At 39.3% G+C, this 23,533-nt stretch overlaps 1 protein-coding gene across 1 annotated transcript in view; it reads right to left on the bottom strand.

Moving 5' to 3' along the window:
- Positions 1–272: 272 nt before the first annotated feature.
- The window catches only part of GLMP (glycosylated lysosomal membrane protein), a 45,267-nt gene continuing 22,006 nt past the window's right edge, over positions 273–23,533 (bottom strand). Inside the window, exons 2-6 of the mRNA XM_053704583.1 lie at positions 16,779–17,036; positions 15,167–15,370; positions 14,257–14,475; positions 13,804–14,081; positions 273–2,897 (exon numbers count right to left, since the gene is read on the bottom strand). Of these exons, the coding sequence (XP_053560558.1) occupies positions 2,729–2,897; positions 13,804–14,081; positions 14,257–14,475; positions 15,167–15,370; positions 16,779–17,036 (1,128 nt within the window). The 3' untranslated portion in view covers positions 273–2,728. The remainder of the gene's footprint in view (positions 2,898–13,803; positions 14,082–14,256; positions 14,476–15,166; positions 15,371–16,778; positions 17,037–23,533) is intronic.

The following is a 23,533-nucleotide window of genomic DNA, read 5'->3' as shown; positions in this document are numbered from 1 at the left end:
AATAAAAACTACAGTTAAACACCAAAAAACTCTAAGCCATCTCCGTGGAGATGTTGCCTGTACAACGGCAAAGAGAATGACTGGGGAAGGCGGAGCCTAGGAGGGATCATGTGACCAGCTTTGCTGGGCTCTTTGCCATTTTCTGTTGGGGAAGAGAATATCCCACAAGTAAGGATGACGCCGTGGACCGGACACACCTATGTTGGAGAAATGGCACTAAAGGGTATTATAAAAAAATAACCATGATAACATAAAGCTCTCTTTTACTTACATAAGATTAATTAGAAAAAGTTTATTTAACAAATGAATTAATGCACATGAAGCAAAATATAAAACATTGAATTGTGATGCAACTGGATGGAACAGAGTGGTATTATTTTATGGATATCTTTAAAAAGAAGATGATAGTGATACATTAGTATGATGGTAAGGAATACTAGAGAAAGGTGGTGTATTGTCACACAAACAAACATATAATTACCATTTAAAAGGGGCTTTGATTATAAATGTCAGCAACCATCAAGTAGTTGTTTCTTAGACTCCAGAAGAGGAAAGCGATTTTGTCTGAATTGTCAGCCACAGTGATTTAAAAAACCCTTGATATTTATAACATAATAAAGAAATATGTATTTTGTTAAGCTCTAGCATGCAGTGTAGATCAGATACTTCACCCACATCATGTTTAAATGAGACCATGTGGATCGCTTAGCACTTGCTATGCCCCGGGAGGGGAGAGCGCTAGAAATGTGATAATAACCAAAACAAAGGTCCTACGTTAATAGTGCAAAAAATCTAATAAATATCCCATAGTCCATTGCCTCTATTAGTGGTAGATTTTGTCAGCAATACACCCAATGCTTCCTGTACGTCAGTGATACCATCACAAGGAGCAGCAGAATAGAATGGGAATGTAAAATGATATAAAATAGCACATATTTTGATCTTAAGAGTTTATCGCTATTTCTACTATTTTTCAAAGTGTTCTTTGTTCTGTAACCAGAGTTTTAAGAACAAACATGGGGAAAAAAATCTTCCAGCCAAAGGAAAAAAACATACATTATTGCTTATGTTTTATTACACACCAGTATTTAAAGAGATATGAAATAAAAAAAATGTTTTTCCATGATTCAGATAGAGCATCCAATATTAAACAACTTTGCAATTCACTTTTATTTAAATGTGCTTTTTTCTCTTGTTGTACTTTGTTTAAAAACATACCATTGTAGGCTTGGGAGATGGAAGCTAGCTGATTGGTGGCTGCACATATATACCTCATATTTGGCTTCTCAATGTGTTGAGCAAGCTCCCAGTAGTGCATTGCTGCTCCTTCAATAAAGGATTCCAAGAGAATGAAGCAAAATTAAGTAAATTGGAAAGTTGTTTAAAATTGTATACTCTATCTGAATCATGAAAGAAGAATTTGTGGTTTCATGTAAACTTTAAATTATCCAAAGTGTTGATAAAATTATTATGGGGCAGCCATCATAGGATTTTTTCTTTTTTGTCTACTGATGACTCTTCTTTTGCATTTATTATATTTAGTTCTGAAATCTGACATTCCTCTATAGTGTCATAATTACCTCAGCTGTTCATTAAAGGGACATTAAATTCATGTTTTTTTATATGTACCAGAAATTAAGCAATGTATTACAAAAGACCTGCATACAAAATGAAAAAGCCTTGGCAATAAGTTTATCTTGTGGTCTTTGCTGTGGCCAGTAAGGGACAAATATAAATGAATTGCAAATGAATACAATGCATTGATCAATCACTTGTAGGGCCTCTCTGAGCACCACTGAAAAAAAAGATTCAAGAGAATATAGCAAAATAAATAAGTACATTACAAAGTTTTTGTACTAGACATAATTAAAAAATATATTGGTAATTGTGAGTTTAATGTCCCTTTAAGAAATCTAAGGTTAATAAATTGTCAATAAAGCCATTACAAAACTGTTCCTCCAATTTAGTCGCAGAATAGACATTATTATAAACAGCCAGAAGATTGTAAACAGCAGATTATGAGATTCCCTTAGGTCCTACGACTTCCATACTCATTGGTCCTGTAAACACTGAAAGTACAGCACATATATTGTGCAGGTAAGGTCACAAAGCTGTAGGGATGCAACAATAGGAAGAGATCATCTACAGCCCCATGTTCTATTATTCTAACATCTGCATATTAAACTATAGGATTTGTACAATTTAACGCAATATATAAAAAAGATTATTATAATAAAGACATTTACAAATCAGTAAAATTACTCTCAAGTTGCTGACATAATCCAATTAGCCCAGTCCTGCATATTAACAGGGAAAAGAGTAAAGGCAGCATACAGTGTACACACATAAAAGAAAAACAGTTTATCCCTTTAGTCAACTTCTCAATTACAAAAAAAAACACACAAAAAGACCACACACTTCTACTCAGTTCAGGGCTTTTTGAAAAGAGCAAAAATGCACAGTGCAGTTTTAAAGCAGCAGTGGTGGCAAGAGACTGGCACACAATTCAACATTCTGCAGCACTTGGCACAGATAAAATAAATGTCAAACTGGTTTCACCATTAAATTAAGTTGTTCTGAGGTAAACACTAATTTTCCTGCATTGCCTTATTGCTACCAGTTTAGTTTATATGGGGAGTCCATGTGCAAACAAAGTGAGGGACCCACTCATCCTGTTGAACGACGCTGTCAGCAGTCTCACATTTCCTCATTTGGTCTCACCCAAGTCCTAGTTTATGGGTTCATAATTAGAGTAAACTTTGTTCTTCATTACGGTCACTACAATTGCTCCTATAATAAGCAGTACTATAGGAGTGCCCAGGGCAATCGCCATAATACATATCACCAGGATGGAGAAGGTGTCCTTGGGAGGTGTGCCGTAACCAATAAGAGCAGACCTAATAAGAATAAAATAAATAAATAAAAAGGAACATAAAAGACAAATGGTCAGTAAAAAAAACAATACACTTTTATTTAAATGTAACTATATACATAGGTGTTGCTTACTACACAGTACAACCTGGTAACAGGTTACAAACCAAATTCTGAATGAGGGTATTTACACTCAAAATATAAATTCCCCATAAATGCTTAATTGTGAAAGATAAAAAGATTTTCCAAAGAGATCCAAGGCTCTCCCTTCAGCCCCCCCCCCCCACCCTACACACATAGAAAAAGCCCCACATGTCATATTCAGAGGAAGGGGCTGTCAGTAGCAGCCATAAGGAAGTGTGCTTCAGGGCCAATGGTCTAATCTGAGGTCTGGTTTATGCTCTGCACTGTAAAAGTTCAACAGGGCCAAGGGTCTGATCTGAGATCTGATGTAGGCTCTGCACTGTAAAAGTGCAACAGGGCCGGGGGTCTGATCTGAGGTCTGATGTAGGCTCTGCACTGTAAAAGTGCAACAGGGCCGGGGGTCTGATCTGAGATCTGATGTAGGCTCTGCACTGTAAAAGTCATCGTACAGGGTCGGGGGTCTGATCTGAGGTCTGATGTATGCTCTGCAGTTGCACTGTAAAAGTGCAACAGGGCCAGGGGTCTGATCTAAGGTCAGGTGTAGGCTCTGCACTGTAAAAGTGCAACAGGGCCAGGGGTCTGATCTGAGGTTTGATGTAGGCTCTGCACTGTAAAAGTGCAACAGGGCCGGGGGTCTGATCTGAGGTCTGATGTAGGCTCTGCACTATAAAAGTCATCGTACAGGGTTGGGGGGTCTGATCTGAGATCTGATGTAGGCTCTGCACTGTAAAAGTGCAACAGGGCTGGGGGTCTGATCTGAGATCTGATGTAGGCTCTGCACTGTAAAAGTGAAACAGGGCCGGGGTCTGATCTGAGATCTGATGTAGGCTCTGCACTGTAAAAGTCATCGTACAGGGTCGGGGGTCTGATCTGAGGTCTGATGTAGGCTCTACAGTTGCACTGTAAAAGTGCAACAGGGCCAGGGGTCTGATCTAAGGTCAGGTGTAGGCTCTGCACTGTAAAAGTGCAACAGGGCCAGGGGTCTGATCTGAGGTTTGATGTAGGCTCTGCACTGTAAAAGTCATCGTACAGGGTCGGGGGTCTGATCTGAGGTCTGATGTAGGCTCTACAGTTGCACTGTAAAAGTGCAACAGGGCCAGGGGTCTGATCTAAGGTCAGGTGTAGGCTCTGCACTGTAAAAGTGCAACAGGGCCAGGGGTCTGATCTGAGGTTTGATGTAGGCTCTGCACTGTAAAAGTGCAACAGGTCTGGGGGGTCTGATCTAAGGTCTGGTGTAGACTCTGCACTGTAAAAGTCATCGTACAGGGTTGGGGGTCTGATCTGAGATCTGATGTAGGCTCTGCACTGTAAAAGTGCAACAGGGCCGGGGTCTGATCTGAGTTCTGATGTAGGCTCTGCACTGTAAAAGTCATCGTACAGGGTCGGGGGTCTGATCTGAGGTCTGATGTAGGCTCTGCAGTTGCACTGTAAAAGTGCAACAGGGCCAGGGGTCTGATCTAAGGTCAGGTGTAGGCTCTGCACTTTGACAGTGCAGAGCCTACATCAGACCCCTGGCCCTGTTGCACTTTTAAAGTGCAGAGCCTACACCTGACCTTAGATCAGACCCCTGGCCCTGTTGCACTTTTACAGTGCACTGCAGAGCCTACATCAGACCTCAGATCAGACCCCCGACCCTGTACGATGACTTTTACAGTGCAGAGCCTACATCAGACCTCAGATCAGACCCCCGACCCTGTGCAATGACTTTTACAGTGCAGAGCCTACATCAGACCTTAGATCAGACCCCCCAGACCTGTTGCACTTTTACAGTGCAGAGCCTACATCAAACCTCAGATCAGACCCCCGGCCCTGTGGCACTTTGACAGTGCAGAGCCTACATCAGACCCCCGGCCCTGTGGCACTTTTAAAGTGCCACATGGCCAGGGGTCTGATCTGAGGTCTGGTATCCTTTGTTGAATGATATGCAGCAATGCACTACTGGGAGCTAACTGAAGACATGAGCCAATGATAAGAGGTGTATATGTGCAGCCACCAAAATCGGCAAATGCTTCCAGTAGTATAGTGCTTCTCCTAAACCTACATAGGTATGCTTTTCAAAGGATACCAAAAGAAAAAAGTAAATTAGATAAAATTGTTTAATATTTTATGTTCTATCTGAAGCATGAAAGAAAAAAAATGTGTTTAATGCTCCTTTAACATTTAAAACAAAATAAACATCCTTTTTACTGCAGCTTTTCTTCAGTAGTCAAACTCTATGTGTGTGTGTGTGTGTGTGTGTGTGTGTAAGTAACTGTATGTGCATGTGTATCTGTGTGTGTGTGTGTGTGTGTGTGACTGTACGTGTGTGTGTGTGTGTGTGTATCTATGTGTGTGTTTGTGTATCTACACAGTGGTAGGGAGACAAACACATAGGCAGAGTGAGACACACACATACAGACAGGGAGACACACACAGTGGCAGGGAGACAAACACATAGGCAGGGTGAGACACATAGGCAGGGTAAGAAACACACATGGGCAGGGTGACACACACACAAAGGCAGAGACAAACACATAGGCAGGAGGGACACACAGAGGGAGGGTGACACACACACAGGCAGTAGGGAGACAAACACATAGCCAGGGGGACACGCACACACACAGAGGCAGAGACAGAAAGAGATGCACCTTGCAAGTTATTCCTTACATAAGTTAATGGAAAAAAGTAAGCATAAAACATACAAACAATTGAACTAATGTGTGCAGTGTGATTAAGGGGACATTCAAGTGCAAAAATAAAATAATGTTAGAAGATTTTACTATTGCAAAAAGGGTTAAACACATAGTTAAAGTGAGCTTCAGAAAAGCAATGCTTTTCTGGGTTAAAGGGACACTCAGGTTTTATTAAATTTTCATGATTCAGATACAGCATGTAATTTTAAACAACTTTCTAATTTGCTTCCATTAAAAAAAATGTGCACAGTCTTTTATATTTACACTTTTTTTGAGTCACCAGCTCCTACTGAGCATGTGCAAGAACTCAGACTATACGTATATGCATTTGTGATTGGCTGATTGCTATCACATGGTACAGGGGGAGTGGAAATATACATAACTTTAAAATGTATTAGAAAAGAATCTACTACTCATTTGAAATTCAGAGTAAATGCTTTTGTATTGTCTTATCTTGCATTTGTTGATTATGCAAATCTGCTGTGTTTACTGGTCCTTTAAACACTGTTATTTGCAAGCAACAGTGCAAAAATAAAAGGTTCTAACTAATATGTTAAAAATGTAGGCTGTAGAAAACGTCCATCAGCAATTTGTGCACACCACCCCGCAAGAAAGAAAAAAAAAAGAGCTATTTAAAGGGACAGTATCGAGTATCTTTTACATCTTACAAGCAGAAGCAGTCAATAGTTTTGTACCAGAGTATTTACAACAGGCACAAACACATAGTATCTTTTACTATGGGCACAAAAACCATAGAAGAGGATTTCCTAATTACTTTCTGTGTTTACAGTCAGTAACATGTACAACTGGTTTTGCATTTGCAAGTAGGATTTAATTTCCAAACACCGGTCGGAAGCTGCTGCCTAAGTGTTGTTGGTTAGCTGGGAAACTTGCAGAATGTATATTCTAAATGGGAGCAGTCAATCAGCTTGGCCTTGTCCTGCACAATACAGGGGAGGTTGAGGACGCAAAGGTGAAACGGTAGTCTCCTATATTTTGCTTTAGTTTAGAATAAAGTTTCTCTTAACTTTGGCATATTTTTACCTGACTCTGCCTAGTTGTGGATCAGCGTCAGCCATGAGGGTGTCAGTCACCCAGTAGTGCATTGCTTCCCCTAAGTCTACTCTTCAACAAAGTTTAACAAGAGAAAGCTAAATAAATTGTAAAACTGTTTAAAATGACATCATCTATCTGAATCATGAAAGTTTAATTCTGACTAATTCTAGTGTCCCTTTAAACTCAATTAAATTTCTATCATGCACATGAAAGATAGGAGATATATATATATATATATATATACACATACACACACATACACACACATACATACACACACAGTATATATATTATTATTATTTTTTTGCATGAAAGAGTGGCTTAATGCAGTTGATTTTGCATTTTTACACACACATGGTCCCTAGTTACTGACTGTAATACATTTAAAAACAAATAGAGATTGTTCAATTCATGGATTTTAGAAACAATATCTGAGTTCAACCCAATGAGTTTAACATTTTCACCACACTCATGGTACTACTTACAGCCTCTCTCTGTGTATGCTATTGTATACAAGCCGCTAATGGAACCGTGCTTTATATAATGCACAAGGAGCTCTGACAGAATCATTCTCGTGATAAGCATCAAACTACCCTGTATTTTTGTTCCTGACACATCACATTACTCACCGGCAGGCACAGCCACGCAGCAGCTCTTCTCACACTGGCTCACGTGACGTGTGACAGACAACTCACAGTCACGTGAATCCGTAAACGTACTGCTGATTGGCTCCTGAGGCTTTTAGAGAGCAGCCTCCTTCGGGAGCAGTATGGGCCACGAAGAGCCTAAAACGCTACTGGGTGGCGCAGCTCCGGATACTAAGAAAATTTATGAAGTCAAGCCATTCATATTGCGCAATGGAGGGGGACCTGAACAGCTCACAGCCTCTACTCCATTGCGCTATATGGATCGCAATGGAGGACATCCCACAATTCAATTCATAATGACTCAGTTACATGACGGTGGGTGGAATCGGCATTCAGGGGTGTGGGGGGGTACCTTTTTGTTACATTTTTTTTTATATATACATAAACTTTAAGATTTTTTTTTTCTTTATTAAACATTATTTTAAAAGTGTAATACACACATAGGACAGGTGAGGCGCTGCCTCACCTGCCTCCTATGACAGCACGTCAGTCTGTATTGTAAAAGTGGCTGCAAGGCCGGGGGTCTGATCTGAGGTCTGATGTAGGCTCTGTACTGTAAAAGTGGCTACAGGGCTGGGAGTCTGATCTAAAGTTTGATGTTGGCTCTACACTGTAAAAGTGGCTATTGGTCTGACAAATTTGCTGCAGGAACTAGAAGTCTGACTTGTTCACAATCTACATTTCCTGATGCATAAAATAAATTTTAAGAAGAACAAAGGAGATTCTGCTAGATATTGTCCCCAAACACTTTGGTCATAATAGTTTGGAAGCCATATTACTATCAAAGTGACATTCTCAAATTGAACCAACCAAAAAATGTCACCTAAACATGCATAATATATTTTCATTATTTATTTAAGTCACTTTATTTATATCATATAAAACAGGGCACTTTAATATATATTAAAAAAAATGTATTGATCAAAAAACGTGTACTTCTGAGAAAACATTGTTTGTTATTATTGTGGGGAATGTCATTGTCCATCTCAGAGGCAGAATTTTTTTTTGTGAAAATTGTTCTGCAAGTCATTTTGAAATAGAATTCAATTTTAAATTAAGATGCTAAACTAAACTAAAGCACCAGCTCAATAGCAATATGATGATTAACTGGAGAATAAAGTAATTTTTAAAGTTTTATAATATATTGCAGCAGCTGAAATTTGCAAATTAGCTACAGAGAAAAAAAAATTGTTAAGTTTTCAAAATATTTCTTGAATAACTTTTTTCCTGTGCTCTTAGTCTAACATCACATAAGGTAATTAACTGTAGCAATACAGATGTGCATTGCTCACAAGACTGTTTTAGATTCAGCATTTAGAGCTTTCCAGATCAGGAAAAGCTAGAAGTCTTAGTTTTAAAAATCTGAGAGAAGGTTATCAATCAATGCGCTGCTCCATATTTGGCTGTTTGCTTCAAACAGAGCTTCACTCTGGCTGAACTGTGTTAAAGGGATAGTCTAGTCAAAATTAACCCCTTAATGACCGGACCATTTTTCAATTTTCTTACCCTTAATGACAATGGCTATTTTTACATTTCTGCAGTGTTTGTGTTTAGCTGTAATTTTCCTCTTACTCATTTACTGTACCCACACATATTATATACCGTTTTTCTCGCCATTAAATGGACTTTCTAAAGATACCATTATTTTCATCATATCCTATAATTCACTATAAAGAAAAATATAAAATATGGGGAAAAAATTGAAAAAAACACACTTTTTCTAACTTTGACCCCCAAAATCTGTTACACATCTACAACCACCAAAAAACACCCATGCTAAATAGTTTCTAAATTTTGTCCCGAGTTTAGAAATACACAATGTTTACATGTTCTTTGCTTTTTTTGCAAGTTATAGGGCCATAAATACAAGTAGCACTTTGCTATTTCCAAACCCCTTTTTTTCAAAATTAGCGCTAGTTACATTGGAACACTGATATCTTTCAGGAATCCCAAAATATACCTTGACATGTATATATTTATATTTAGAAGACATCCCAAAGCATTGATCTAGGCCCATTTTGGTATATTTAATGCCACCATTTCACCGCCAAATGCGATCAAATAAAAAAAAAAATTTTGAATTTTTCAAATTTTTTTTCACAAACTTTAGGTTTCTCGCTGAATTTATTTACAAACAACTGTGCAATTATGGCATAAATGGTTGTAAATACTTCTCTGGGATCCCCTTTGTTCAGAAATAGCAGACCTATATGGCTTTGGCGTTGCTTTTTGGTAATTAGAAGGCAGCTAAATGCCGCTGCACACCACATGTGTATTATGCCCAGCAGTGAAGGGGTTAATTAGGGAGCTTGTAGGGAGCTTTTAGGTTTAATTTTAGCTTTAGTGTAGTGTAGTAGACAACCCAAATTATTGATCTAGGCCCATTTTGGTATATTTCATGCCACCATTTCACCGCCGAATACGATCAAATAAAAAAAAAAACTAAAATTTTTCACAATTTTAGGTTTCTCACTGAAATTATTTACAAACAACTTGTGCAATTATGGCACAAATGGTTGTAAATGCTTCTCTGGGATCCCCTTTGTTCAGAAATAGCAGACATATATGGCTTTGGTGTTGCTTTTTATTAATAATAAGGCCGTTAAATACTGCTGCGCACTACACTTGTAATATGCCCAGCAGTTAAGGGGTTAATTAGGTAGCTTGTAGGGTTAATTTTTAGCTTTAGTGTAGAGATCAGCCTCCCACCTGACACATCCCACCTCCTGACCCCCCCCTGACCCCCTTCAAACAGCTCTCTTCCCTCCCCCACCTCACAATTGTCACCGCCATCTTAAGTACTGGCAGAAAGTCTGCCAGTACTGAAATAAAAATATTTTTAATTTTTTTATTTTATTTTTTCATACAGTCTGCAGTGATGGATCCCCCCTTACCCCACAACCTCCCTGATCCCCCCATACATCTCTCTAACCCTCCCCCTCTATCTATTTGCCGCCATCTTGGGTACTGGCATCTGTCTGCCAGTACCCAATTTGCCCCCAAAAATATTTTTTTTTACTTTCTTTTATATAAAGTATTTATTTTCTGTAGTGTAGCTGGCCCCTCTAAATACTATACATCCCTCCCCCTCCCAGATCCCTTACTAAAGAAAGAGATCCCCTGCATCTACATTGATGCTTTTTTTTTTTTTGAATTGCAAGCATATTTTGCGTGCGCGCGCGCATGCGCGCGCACACTCACGCACCCGCCCCACACACCCCCGGCCGCAAATGCCTTCCCACCACTAACTGCCGACAATGATAGTCCGATTGGGGAATCCAAAACTAAGGTACATAGTGCCAAAAGATGCTCCCACCCACCAACGACTTTGTTTACATCCATAGCCGATGCAGATGGGGCCACAGAGTGGCCCTTTCTGCATCGGTATGTTAAATGGGGGATTGCAGTGATGCCTCAATATTGAGGCATCACTACAATCCCTTGTAAGCAGCTGGAAGCGATCATGATCGCTTCCAGCACTTCTAACAACAGAGGACGTACCAGGTACGTCAACTGTCATTAAGGGAAGTTTTTCCTATGACGTACCTGGTACGTCCTCTGTCATTAAGGGGTTAAACTTTCATGATTCAGATAGAGCATGCAATATTAAGCTACCTTTTATTTACTCCTATTATCAATGTTTCTTTGTTCTCTTGGTATCTTTATTTGAAAAAGCAAGAATGTAAGCTTAGGAGCCGACCCATTTTTGGTTCAGCACTTGGGTAGCGCTTGCTGATAGCCACCAATCAGCAAGCGCTACCCAGGTGCTGAACCAAAAATGGTCTGGCTCCTAAGCTTACATTCTTGCTTTTTTCAAATAAAGAAAGAGAACAAAGAAAAATTAATAGGAGTAAATTAGAAAGTTGCTTAAAAATTGCATGCTCTATCCAAATCATGAAAGTTTAATTTTGACTAGACTATCTTTTTAAGGAATACAGTGCAGACAGAGCACAGCACTGTTAGAAGAGAACTGATGTGGAGCAGCGCAGCGCAGCAAAAGTGCTAACAGTTCTTGCATGTGTCCTGTTCTTTTTGCGATGACATCTCAGATCACAGCATGTTCTAACTTGGGGCTGTCCATCAGTAGAGATGTAGGAGTTTTCCTGTTCAGTCAATGAACTTATATACCACAGACTAGCTATGCACAGGCATACATACATACATTTCTTTATACTTTTACAATTATGCAAAAAATAAATTTTCCACATATAATAATGCTCTTTCATATGAATGGCAGAGGTTTCTTCAGTTTAATGTACTTTAAGACAGAGAGAAATCATTTTAAAGCTAAAACATCCAAAAACATCAGCTGTACTGTTATAATGTCTTATATTGATGAGCCGTTTGGTATGGGATATGATTCTCCTTACTGGGAGTTATGGTCCGGACTACCTCAGTTAGGTTTCATTATTGTGAGGACAGGATAATTCCAAAGAGGAAGATCAAATTCCAGGAACAAGAGGGCAAATGGCAGGTACTCCAATAACCAGATAGGCGCAACTGTATTCAGTAAAAAATTCAAAACTTTAATGAAAAAATGTTTAAAAATTGTATATAAAATACACAATCAAGCTGGACACAAAGACAGGGGGTGAAAAAGACAGGCCTGACGCGTTTTGCGCCCCCTAGTGGCGCTTATTCATAGGCTGCAGCACCTAGTGTGTGGTGCCTTTTTAAAGGGCAAGGAAAACCATTAACCCTTAATGTGCAAATCAAAATTAAAAACAGGAACAAGATAAAAACAACAACAAATTTACATTGGGATTACTTACAAAAAAAATGTATAAATACAGATACAGATTCAGACATACCTGAGCCAGTGTGTGGAATAATATGATACCTAGACACGATAATGGTAAATTAATATGTATATCTATTATCCAAGTTAGGATACTAGTTCCAAATAGATGTCCTAATCCTCTCAAATATCTACGGACCAACTAGTATTGTACACTATAGGGATATCACTATAATAATATAAAAAGGGAAATTTAATAGATAGTCTCATAAGTACATAGTACCATTTCAGTTATCCGTGAAGTAGTTAATATCGCATGCTTTGTTCATTCCTTGTGGTTGGCATGTATTAAGCTTTAATATCCAAAATATTTCTTTCTTATCTAAGATTTTTTGCTTATTACCTCCTCTAATTGGAACTTTGGCGATATCAATGATTTGGACTGAAATGTCTGCCTTATGGGTAAAATGTAAACCATTAAAGTGACTAGCGACAGCAGAGTCCTTAGAATAGTTTTTGACGTCTCTGACATGTTCCCCAAACCTGGTTCTGACTTCACGTGAGGTTTTACCTACATATTGACTTTTACAGATATTACAAGTCAAAAGGTAGATGGCAAATCTGGTTTTACAGTTAGCATAGAAATCTATGACATATTGTTTATTATCTACACTTTTTTGGTAATAAGCAAAAAATCTTAGATAAGAAAGAAATATTTTGGATATTAAAGCTTAATACATGCCAACCACAAGGAATGAACAAAGCATGCGATATTAACTACTTCACGGATAACTGAAATGGTACTATGTACTTATGAGACTACCTATTAAATTTCCCTTTTTATATTATTATAGTGATATCCCTATAGTGTACAATACTAGTTGGTCCGTAGATATTTGAGAGGATTAGGACATCTATTTGGAACTAGTATCCTAACTTGGATAATAGATATACATATTAATTTACCATTATCGTGTCTAGGTATCATATTATTCCACACACTGGCTCAGGTATGTCTGAATCTGTATCTGTATTTATACATTTTTTTTGTAAGTAATCCCAATGTAAATTTGTTGTTGTTTTTATCTTGTTCCTGTTTTTAATTTTGATTTGCACATTAAGGGTTAATGGTTTTCCTTGACCTTTAAAAAAGGCACCACACACTAGGTGCTGCAGCTTATGAATAAGCGCCACTAGGGGGCGCGAAACGCGTCAGGCCTGTCTTTTTCACCCCCTGTCTTTGTGTCCAGCTTGATTGTGTATTTTATATACAATTTTTAAACATTTTTTCATTAAAGTTTTGAATTTTTTACTGAATACAGTTGCGCCTATCTGGTTATTGGAGTACCTGCCATTTGCCCTCTTGTTCCTGTATCCATAAGCGATTTTGAGTTGATCGCTGGCTACGGCACTCTGCCAGACATTTTCATTGGAGTATTTTACCTTCTATCACCGGTTCCGGTTGCCGCTACACCGCGCTTACCCTCTGTGCACGCTAGAAGATCAAATTCCACTTAAAATCTTACATTACAGCTAAGCATCATCCATTGTTATAGCACATGTAACATAAGAATAGCAGGTACTTTTGGTACCTGCCACAAAAGGAACTCATATTGAGGTCACTACTAAAACCTCCCTAGAAGAATGCTTGAAAATATTTTTGATTTAAACTCACCAGCTTAAATATTTGCTCTTCTCATAGAAGTCTCCATCTGAGATTCCAAATGAGATATTGAAGGCCTCTAGATTGTATTTATTGTCCAGTTCTTCTCCGAAATAGGCGTAAAGGATGTTTGGAAAGGTCAGAGTGTTGTTTAGGCTCCTCATCTTGTAGAACCTGCACGGAACTGCATCAGCCCTTGTGCGCTTTTTAGAACCATAAGCCACTGACTTCCACTGGAAAAAGCCCTGGGCATTGCTGTTATTGGGGAAATCTGGCACCAGCTGAGCCACCTGCAAATAAATAAATATAAATTACAATATATTTAGATTACAATAAAGCTTTGCAGAGCAAGAGGTATGCAGACCCTATGTATTTTTCAAACCTGGGGAGACCAGAGACCAAAGAAAAAGGTTTTAAATTGCACAGGTGGTGGCTTTGTGAGACATCTAAAGTGCTACATCTCACCTCAAAAATAGTTGGAGTGTACTCATCATCTATGGAGTGCACAGACTGCATCTTTTTATGACCATTCTTTTTTTCCACGGTGACCATTTCCAGGGCAAAACGGGAACGATTGCCACGTGGGTTTATGCCATCTAGCAAAAATTCTAGTTTGGAACAATTAGCCGTGTGAAGCAGGTGGGGCGAGGTGTTGTCGCGCCCAGAATCCTCGAATGCTTTGACCTGGAGTGGAAATATAAGGGTAGAGTCATCTTCATTGCTGATCTTCCAAAAAAAAAACAAAAAAAAAACAACAACTACACTGCTGCTGTTGTTCCCCTACCAGTATCCATAAACACAAGTGCATGATTGTGTACAACTACATCTTGGAACTAATCAGTGGCTGATAAGGACAACTCCCACAGAAAAATATGGTTTATTCAGAAACACTTACATTTAAGAACCTCAACTAGTGCTGCCGATTAGATCAGCGGCAAGTTCTGCTCGGTACTAACAATGCACTGCAGCTCCCGAATGTCAGTTCTACTGTGTGTTTAAGCCCTTTGCAGGGGTTAAACACACAGTACTGTAAGGTCGATAGTCCTAAAATTAAATTTTTCAACTAGAATGGCCCATGGAAGTTTACTTTTTACTACACTGGTTTTTCAGCTACAGTACACAAGGAGGCCGGATTTAAAGGATTCCCCTATAGAAGCCTAGAAAGGATAATACAGATTGAGTTGCTGAGTTAGGGCAACGTGAGGAGACTGCTCCAAAATGGCACAGTTTTTTTATTTATTGCATCTAAAAGAGGGCACTTTCGAAAGTATTTTTTTTCTTTTAAATGGATGATCCTGTACTGAGAATAACAAAAAATAAAATATACAGTTTTTATTCATACTAATTAAGCACAATAATAATGCAGGTTTCTTACCCGAATTGAGAGACTGCCATTTGTAAAGCTCCCTGTGGGATCAGATGAGCTGTACCCAGTCAAGTTGGCACTGAGTGATGAGGAATTTAGGGTGGTGTTAGCATTCTCCCACAGGAAGTCTGATAAGTCATAGGATGGATAGAAATATGTATCCCCTATCCTAGAGAGGTCTGCGGTGTTGTTAACATCAACATATTCCAAGAGCTTAAAAAAAAAAAAAAAATGAAAAAAATAAGAAGAAAAAAAAAAAAATTAAAAGGGACAGTCTAATCAAAATTAAACTTTCATTATTCAGATAGGACTTGTAATTTTAATCAACTTTCCAATTTACTTTTATCATCAAATTTGCTTTTTTCTCTTGGTATTCTTAGTTTAAACTAGTTTAGTTTAAACTAAACCTATGCTAATTTCTAAGCCTTTGAGGGCTGCTTCTTATCACATGCTTTTTAAATCTCTTTTCAACACAAAGAGACAGAACGTACACGTGGGCCATATAGATACCACTGTGTTCAGGTACAGGGGGTTATTTAAGATTTAGCACAAACCAATGCTAAATTTAAGACAATAGATAATAAATAGTCACAGTCATGTGATCAGGGGGCTGTCAGAAGATGCTTAGATACAAGGTAATCACAGAGGTAAAAAGTATATTAATATAACTGTGTTGGTTATGCAAAACTGGGGAATGGGTAATAAAGGGATTATCTATCTTTTAAAACAATAACAATTCTATGGTAGACTGTCCCTTTAATATAAAACAAATTATTTGACATAGTTAGCATTAGGATATCCCTTTAAGGGAGAGCAAACATCAAATGCTCAAATTTATTAGAGCATATTATTTTCCATTTAGTGTCAATTGGTAACAGCATGTTTTGAATCAAAACTGATCATGTGTTGGTTCCCAATGTGATCAGGTCATCTGGCTAACTATATTGATAGCATTTATGATTAGATTCACAGAACTCAAATGTAAATTAAAGGGACACTGAACCCAAATGTTTTCTTTCATGATTTAGAAAGAGCATGACATTTTAATCAACTTTCTAATTTAATCCTATTATCATTTTTTATTTGTTCTCTTGCTATCTTTATTTTAAAAGCAGGAATGTAAATCTTAGCAGCCAGACCATTTTAGGTTCAGCACAATGGATAGTGCTTGCTTATTGGAGGCTTACATTTACCCACCAATAAGCAAGCATAACCCAGGTTCTCAACCAAAAATGGCCAGGCTCCTATGCATCACATTCCTGCTTTTTAAATAAAGATAGCAAGAAAACAAATAAAAATTAATAGGAGTATATTAGAAAGTTGCCTAAAATTGCATGCTCTATGTGAATCATGAAAGAAAAAAAATGTGTCCCTTTAATACAGAGGAGAGTCATTAGCTATTAAGAAAATGTATTTGCTTTCAGATTTAAAACACAATTTTAAAATGATACTGTTCAGATACCTAGAAAATGTGTAGATAGACCCTTTAAAAGGCAAATAGAAAATTAGTGTGCAACGTAAAACCATAGCACTCAAGCTGCTATGCAAAACAGCCCCATCTTTTTACTCTATACAAATTTGCATGTCACCTATGTTACAGGAGAAGTCACATGTTACTTACCCTGGAGAAAAGCAGGGCAGTTGAGTAGCGCACACTAGAAGATGGCTTAATGCTAATGGCTCCATACGGCTCTGGGGAGAGAAGCCTGGTCCAGTTGACCTGCAGCTGGCTCTTCTCACTGTCTGTATAAATAAGCAGCACAGCTGGTGCCCCAATAGTACTCCAGATATAGTGAATGGTACTGTCTGACCCCACTGCCTTAATGTGCAACAGATTCACGGATGACTTCGGATAACCAGGGTTATATTCTAAAGAAACCTGAAGAGGGAAGGAAAAGGACAGTGAGATGCGTTTCAGTACACTGCGCAACTTATGTCTTCCATCTTCAGAAGCAATACACACCACAGCCAGCTCTCTGAGCATGAAAACTGGTGCATGGGCCATCACAGGATATGTGCGTATGCCTCTGAAAAAACAGTAATAACTTTTACTAGAAGCATTTTTGCTAATGGAAGTATATTGCAAAAATGCTTATAGTTCAAAATGAAATGCACTCATGCATATTTCGATTTTTACTTTTTATCCCTTTAAAAACTCCAAAAAAAATGCAAATTTTGCTAAAAATAATTTTTACATACAACTATTAATTTCTGATGCATATATATAAGGGCTAATGTATCTTTAAAGGGACATTAAAAGCATAATTAATTAAATTCCCCAATGTTCAATTAAGGAAAACTCATATACTGTATACACAAACACACACCAACAACACATGATATAGTATACTGTCATGATTTATTTAACAAAAATAAAGCCAAAGTGGAGAAGCCATGTGAGAGAGAGATATTAGGGCTGGGTGATATGGGAAAAAATGTATTTTGCGATTTTGGACCAAAAAAATTGCAATTTAATTGTGATTTTTTAAAAATTACTGTTAAACATACATTTCATTGCTAAGATCTTTCACACAGTGCAGAAAATGTTAATTAATTGTATAGCAGATGCTTTAAATATCTGTGTTAGGGTCTGTTTGTCAGAAATAAATTAGAACAAAACAAACAGTGACATTTTCAAATTCCCAAGATTCCACTTTAAAGTGAAGGTAAAGTTGCGGCTCTCGGATCATTCATATATGTAGCCTATGTGCTAATATATGAAATCGCTAACTTTTAATAACAAAAAAAATAATTGTAAAATTAGATTTTTTAATTATTATTTTTTCTATTGACAGCGCTGTCGCTCCACCCTCTATTCTACGTAAGCAGTCAGGCTCACTCCCTTTATATCTAAGATGTGCGCTGAAGAAAGGCAAATGACATAGCCTATCCCCTGGATACTCTGACAGGAGTGTACATAAGTGTGAGATAATGCTGTGCAAGGATGGGGTTAAATCTGATTCATAATTACTGAGACAATTGAGTGCTCCACAAGGTTCTGGTTCCGATGTCAGGGTTAGGCTTTCCCACGTTAGATCAGCCTGTACACGCACCCAGTGATCATGCAGAAGGTGGTCCAGAAGTCCAGACTTAGAAGCTCTAGTCCAAACAGCCATAGTGAGAGGGGAGAGAAGGTGTTTGCACAGGGAGACACACACCCGGTTTACCCAGCAGCAGAGGGCTAGCCTATACGAGCCCCCTCCTGTACGTCATAGGGGGCGGGGCTAAAAATGGCACACTTTCGCAGTTTTTAAATCGCGGCGATTAATCGCGGTTTTAAATCAAATATGCGATTTACCGTGCAGCCCTAATAAATAAATATATATATATATATATATATATATATATATATATATATTTTAAAAAAACAAAAAAAACAAAAAACAAACACACATGGCACAAAAAACAGAATTTATGCTTACCTGATAAATTACTTTCTCCAACGGTGTGTCCGGTCCACGGCGTCATCCTTACTTGTGGGATATTCTCTTCCCCAACAGGAAATGGCAAAGAGCCCAGCAAAGCTGGTCACATGATCCCTCCTAGGCTCCGCCTACCCCAGTCATTCGACCGACGTACAGGAGGAAATATGCATAGGAGAAACCATATGATACCGTGGTGACTGTAGTTAGAAAAAATAATTCATCAGACCTGATTAAAAAAACCAGGGCGGGCCGTGGACCGGACACACCGTTGGAGAAAGTAATTTATCAGGTAAGCATAAATTCTGTTTTCTCCAACATAGGTGTGTCCGGTCCACGGCGTCATCCTTACTTGTGGGAACCAATACCAAAGCTTTAGGACACGGATGAAGGGAGGGAGCAAATCAGGTCACCTAAATAGAAGGCACCACGGCTTGCAAAACCTTTCTCCCAAAAATAGCCTCCGAAGAAGCAAAAGTATCAAATTTGTAAAATTTGGCAAAAGTGTGCAGTGAAGACCAAGTCACTGCCTTACATATCTGGTCAACAGAAGCCTCGTTCTTGAAGGCCCATGTGGAAGCCACAGCCCTAGTGGAATGAGCTGTGATTCTTTCAGGAGGCTGCCGTCCGGCAGTCTCATAAGCCAATCGGATAATGCTTTTAAGCCAAAAAGAAAGAGAGGTAGAAGTTGCTTTTTGACCTGTCCTTTTACCAGAATAAACAACAAACAAAGAAGATGTTTGTCTGAAATCTTTAGTGGCCTCTAAATAGAATTTTAGAGCACGGACTACGTCCAAATTGTGTAACAAACGTTCCTTCTTTGAAACTGGATTCGGACACAAAGAAGGTACAACTATCTCCTGGTTAATATTTTTGTTGGAAACAACTTTCGGAAGAAAACCAGGCTTAGTACGCAAAACCACCTTATCTGCATGGAACACCAGATAGGGCGGAGAACACTGCAGAGCAGATAACTCAGAAACTCTTCTAGCAGAAGAAATTGCAACCAAAAACAAAACTTTCCAAGATAATAACTTAATATCTACGGAATGTAAGGGTTCAAACGGAACCCCTTGAAGAACTAGATTAAGACTCCAGGGAGGAGTCAAAGGTCTGTAAACAGGCTTGATTCTAACAAGAGCCTGAACAAACGCTTGAACGTCTGGCACAGCTGCCAGCCTTTTGTGAAGTAAAACAAATAAAGCAGAGATCTGTCCCTTCAGAGAACTTGCAGATAATCCTTTCTCCAAACCTTCTTGTAGAAAGGATAGAATCTTAGGAATTTTTATCTTGTTCCATGGGAATCCTTTAGATTCACACCAACAGATATATTTTTTCCATATTTTATGGTAAATTTTTCTAGTTACAGGCTTTCTAGCCTGAATCAGAGTATCTATTACAGAATCTGAAAACCCACGCTTTGATAAAATCAAGCGTTCAATCTCCAAGCAGTCAGTTGGAGGGAAACCAGATTCGGATGTTCGAATGGACCTTGAACAAGAAGGTCCTGTCTCAAAGGTAGCTTCCATGGTGGAGCTGATGACATATTCACCAGGTCTGCATACCAAGTCCTGCGTGGCCACGCAGGAGCTATCAAGATCACCGAAGCCCTCTCCTGATTGATCCTGGCTACCAGCCTGGGAATGAGAGGAAACGGTGGGAATACATAAGCTAGGTTGAAGGTCCAAGGTGCTACTAGTGCATCTACTAGAGTCGCATTGGGATCCCTGGATCTGGACCCGTAACAAAGAACCTTGAAGTTCTGACGAGAGGCCATCAGATCCATGTCTGGAATGCCCCATAATTGAGTTATTTGGGCAAAGATTTCCGGATGGAGTTCCCACTCCCCCGGATGAAATGTCTGACGACTCAGAAAATCCGCTTCCCAATTTTCCACTCCTGGGATGTAGATTGCAGACAAGTGGCAGGAGTGATCCTCCGCCCATTGAATTATCTTGGTCACTTCCTCCATCGCCAGGGAACTCCTTGTTCCCCCCTGATGGTTGATATATGCAACAGTCGTCATGTTGTCTGATTGAAACCTTATGAATTTGGCCTTTGCCAGATGAGGCCAAGCTTTGAGAGCATTGACTATCGCTCTCAGTTCCAGAATGTTTATCGGGAGAAGAGATTCTTCCCGAGACCATGGACCCTGAGCTTTCAGGGGTTCCCAGACCGCGCCCCAGCCCACCAGACTGGCGTCGGTCGTGACAATGACCCACTCTGGTCTGCGGAAGCTCATTCCCTGTGACAGGTTGTCCAGGATCAGCCACCAACGGAGTGAATCTCTGGTCCTTTGATCTACTTGAATCGTCAGAGACAAGTCTGTATAATCCCCATTCCACTGTCTGAGCATGCACAGTTGTAATGGTCTTAGATGAATTCGTGCAAAAGGAACTATGTCCATTGCTGCAACCATCAATCCTATTACTTCCATGCACTGCGCTATGGAAGGACGAAGAACAGAATGAAGTACTTGATAAGAGCTTAGAAGTTTTGATTTTCTGACCTCTGTCAGAAAAATCCTCATTTCTAAGGAATCTATTATTGTTCCCAAGAAGGGAACTCTTGTTGACGGGGACAGAGAACTTTTTTCTATGTTCACTTTCCATCCGTGAGATCTGAGAAAGGCTAGGACGATGTCCGTATGAGCCTTTGCTTTTGACAGAGACGACGCTTGAATCAGGATGTCGTCCAAGTACGGTACTACTGCAAAGCCCCTTGGTCGTAGAACCGCTAGAAGGGACCCTAGTACCTTTGTGAAAATTCTCGGAGCAGTGGCTAATCCGAATGGAAGTGCCACAAACTGGTAATGCTTGTCCAGAAAAGCGAACCTTAGGAACTGATGATGTTCCTTGTGGATAGGAATATGTAGGTACGCATCCTTTAAGTCCACCGTGGTCATAAATTGACCTTCCTGGATGGTAGGAAGGATCGTTCGAATGGTTTCCATTTTGAACGATGGAACCCTGAGAAATTTGTTTAGGATCTTGAGATCTAAAATTGGTCTGAATGTTCCCTCTTTTTTGGGAACTATGAACAGGTTGGAGTAAAACCCCATCCCTTGTTCTCCTATTGGAACTGGATGAATTACTCCCATCTTTAACGGGTCTTCTACACAATGTAAGAATGCCTGTCTTTTTATTTGGTTTGAAGATAATTGAGACCTGTTTCTAGTGCCCAAGGATCCTGAACATCTCTTGCCCAAGCCTGAGCAAAGAGAGAAAGTCTGCCCCCCACCAGATCCGGTCCCGGATCGGGGGCCATCCCTTCATGCTGTTTTGGTAGCAGTGGCAGGCTTCTTGGCCTGCTTACCCTTGTTCCAGCCTTGCATCGGTCTCCAGGCTGGTTTGGGTTGAGAAGTATTACCCTCTTGCATAGAGGATGTAGAATTAGAGGCTGGTCCGTTTCTGCGAAAGGGCCGAAAATTAGGCTTATTTTTAGCCTTAAAAGACCTATCCTGAGGAAGGGCGTGGCCCTTTCCCCCGGTGATGTCTGAAATAATCTCTTTCAAATCAGGACCAAACAGTGTTTTACCCTTGAAAGGGATGTTAAGCAATTTTGTCTTGGAAGACACATCCGCTGACCAAGACTTTAGCCAAAGCGCTCTGCGCGCCACGATAGCAAACCCTGAATTTTTCGCCGCTAATCTAGCTAATTGCAAAGCGGCATCTAAAATAAAAGAGTTAGCCAATTTAAGTGCTTGAACTCTGTCCATAACCTCCTCATACGAAGATTCTGTATTGAGCGACTTTTCTAGTTCTTCGAACCAGAAACACGCTGCCGTAGTGACAGGAACAATGCATGAAATTGGTTGTAGAAGGTAACCTTGCTGAACAAACATCTTTTTAAGCAAACCCTCTAATTTTTTATCCATAGGATCTTTGAAAGCACAACTATCTTCTATGGGAATAGTAGTGCGTTTGTTTAGAGTAGAGACCGCCCCCTCGACCTTGGGGACTGTCTGCCATAAGTCCTTTCTGGGGTCGACTATAGGAAATAATTTCTTAAATATAGGGGGAGGAACAAAAAGGTATGCCGGGCCTTTCCCACTCCTTATTTACTATGTCCGCCACCCGCTTGGGTATAGGAAAAGCATCGGGGGGCACCGGAACCTCTAGGAACTTGTCCATCTTACATAATTTCTCTGGAATGACCAAATTGTCACAATCATCCAGAGTAGATAATACCTCCTTAAGCAGTGCGCGGAGATGTTCTAATTTAAATTTAAATGTTACAACATCAGGTTCAGCTTGTTGAGAAATTTTTCCTGAATCTGAAATTTCTCCCTCAGACAAAACCTCCCTCCTGGCCCCTTCAGATTGGTGTGAGGGTATGTCAGAACCGTTATCATCAGCATCCTCTTCAGTGTTTAAAACAGAGCAATCGCGCTTTCTCTGATAAGTAGGCATTTTAGATAAAATGTTTGCAATAGAATTATCCATAACAGCCGTTAATTGTTGCATGGTAATAAGTATTGGCGCACTAGATGTACTAGGGGCCTCTTGTGTGGGCAAAACTGGTGTAGACACAGAAGGGGATGATGCAGTACCATGCTTACTACCCTCATTTGAGGAATCATCTTGGGCAATATCATTATCTGTGGCATCATTGTCCCTACTTTGTTTGGACACTATGTCACAATCATCACATATATTTAAATGGGGAGAAACCTTGGCTTTCATACATATAGAACATCGCTTATCTGATGGTTCAGACATGTTAAGCAGGCTTAAACTAGTCAACAAAGCACAAAAAAAAGTTTTAAAATAAAACCGTTACTGTCACTTTAAATTTTAAACAGAACACACTTTATTACTGAATATGTGAAAAAACATGGAGGAATTGTTCAAAATTCACCAAAATTTCACCACAGTGTCTTAAAGCCTTAAAAGTATTGCACACCAAATTTGAAAGCTTTAACCCTTAAAATAACGGAACCGGAGCCGTTTTT

This window comes from Bombina bombina, chromosome 1, assembly GCF_027579735.1.
Source record: "Bombina bombina isolate aBomBom1 chromosome 1, aBomBom1.pri, whole genome shotgun sequence".
In the NCBI taxonomy this organism is placed as follows: Eukaryota; Metazoa; Chordata; class Amphibia; order Anura; family Bombinatoridae; genus Bombina; species Bombina bombina.
Note: the sequence above shows the minus strand (reverse complement) of the source record. Positions and strands in the feature narration are given on the sequence as shown.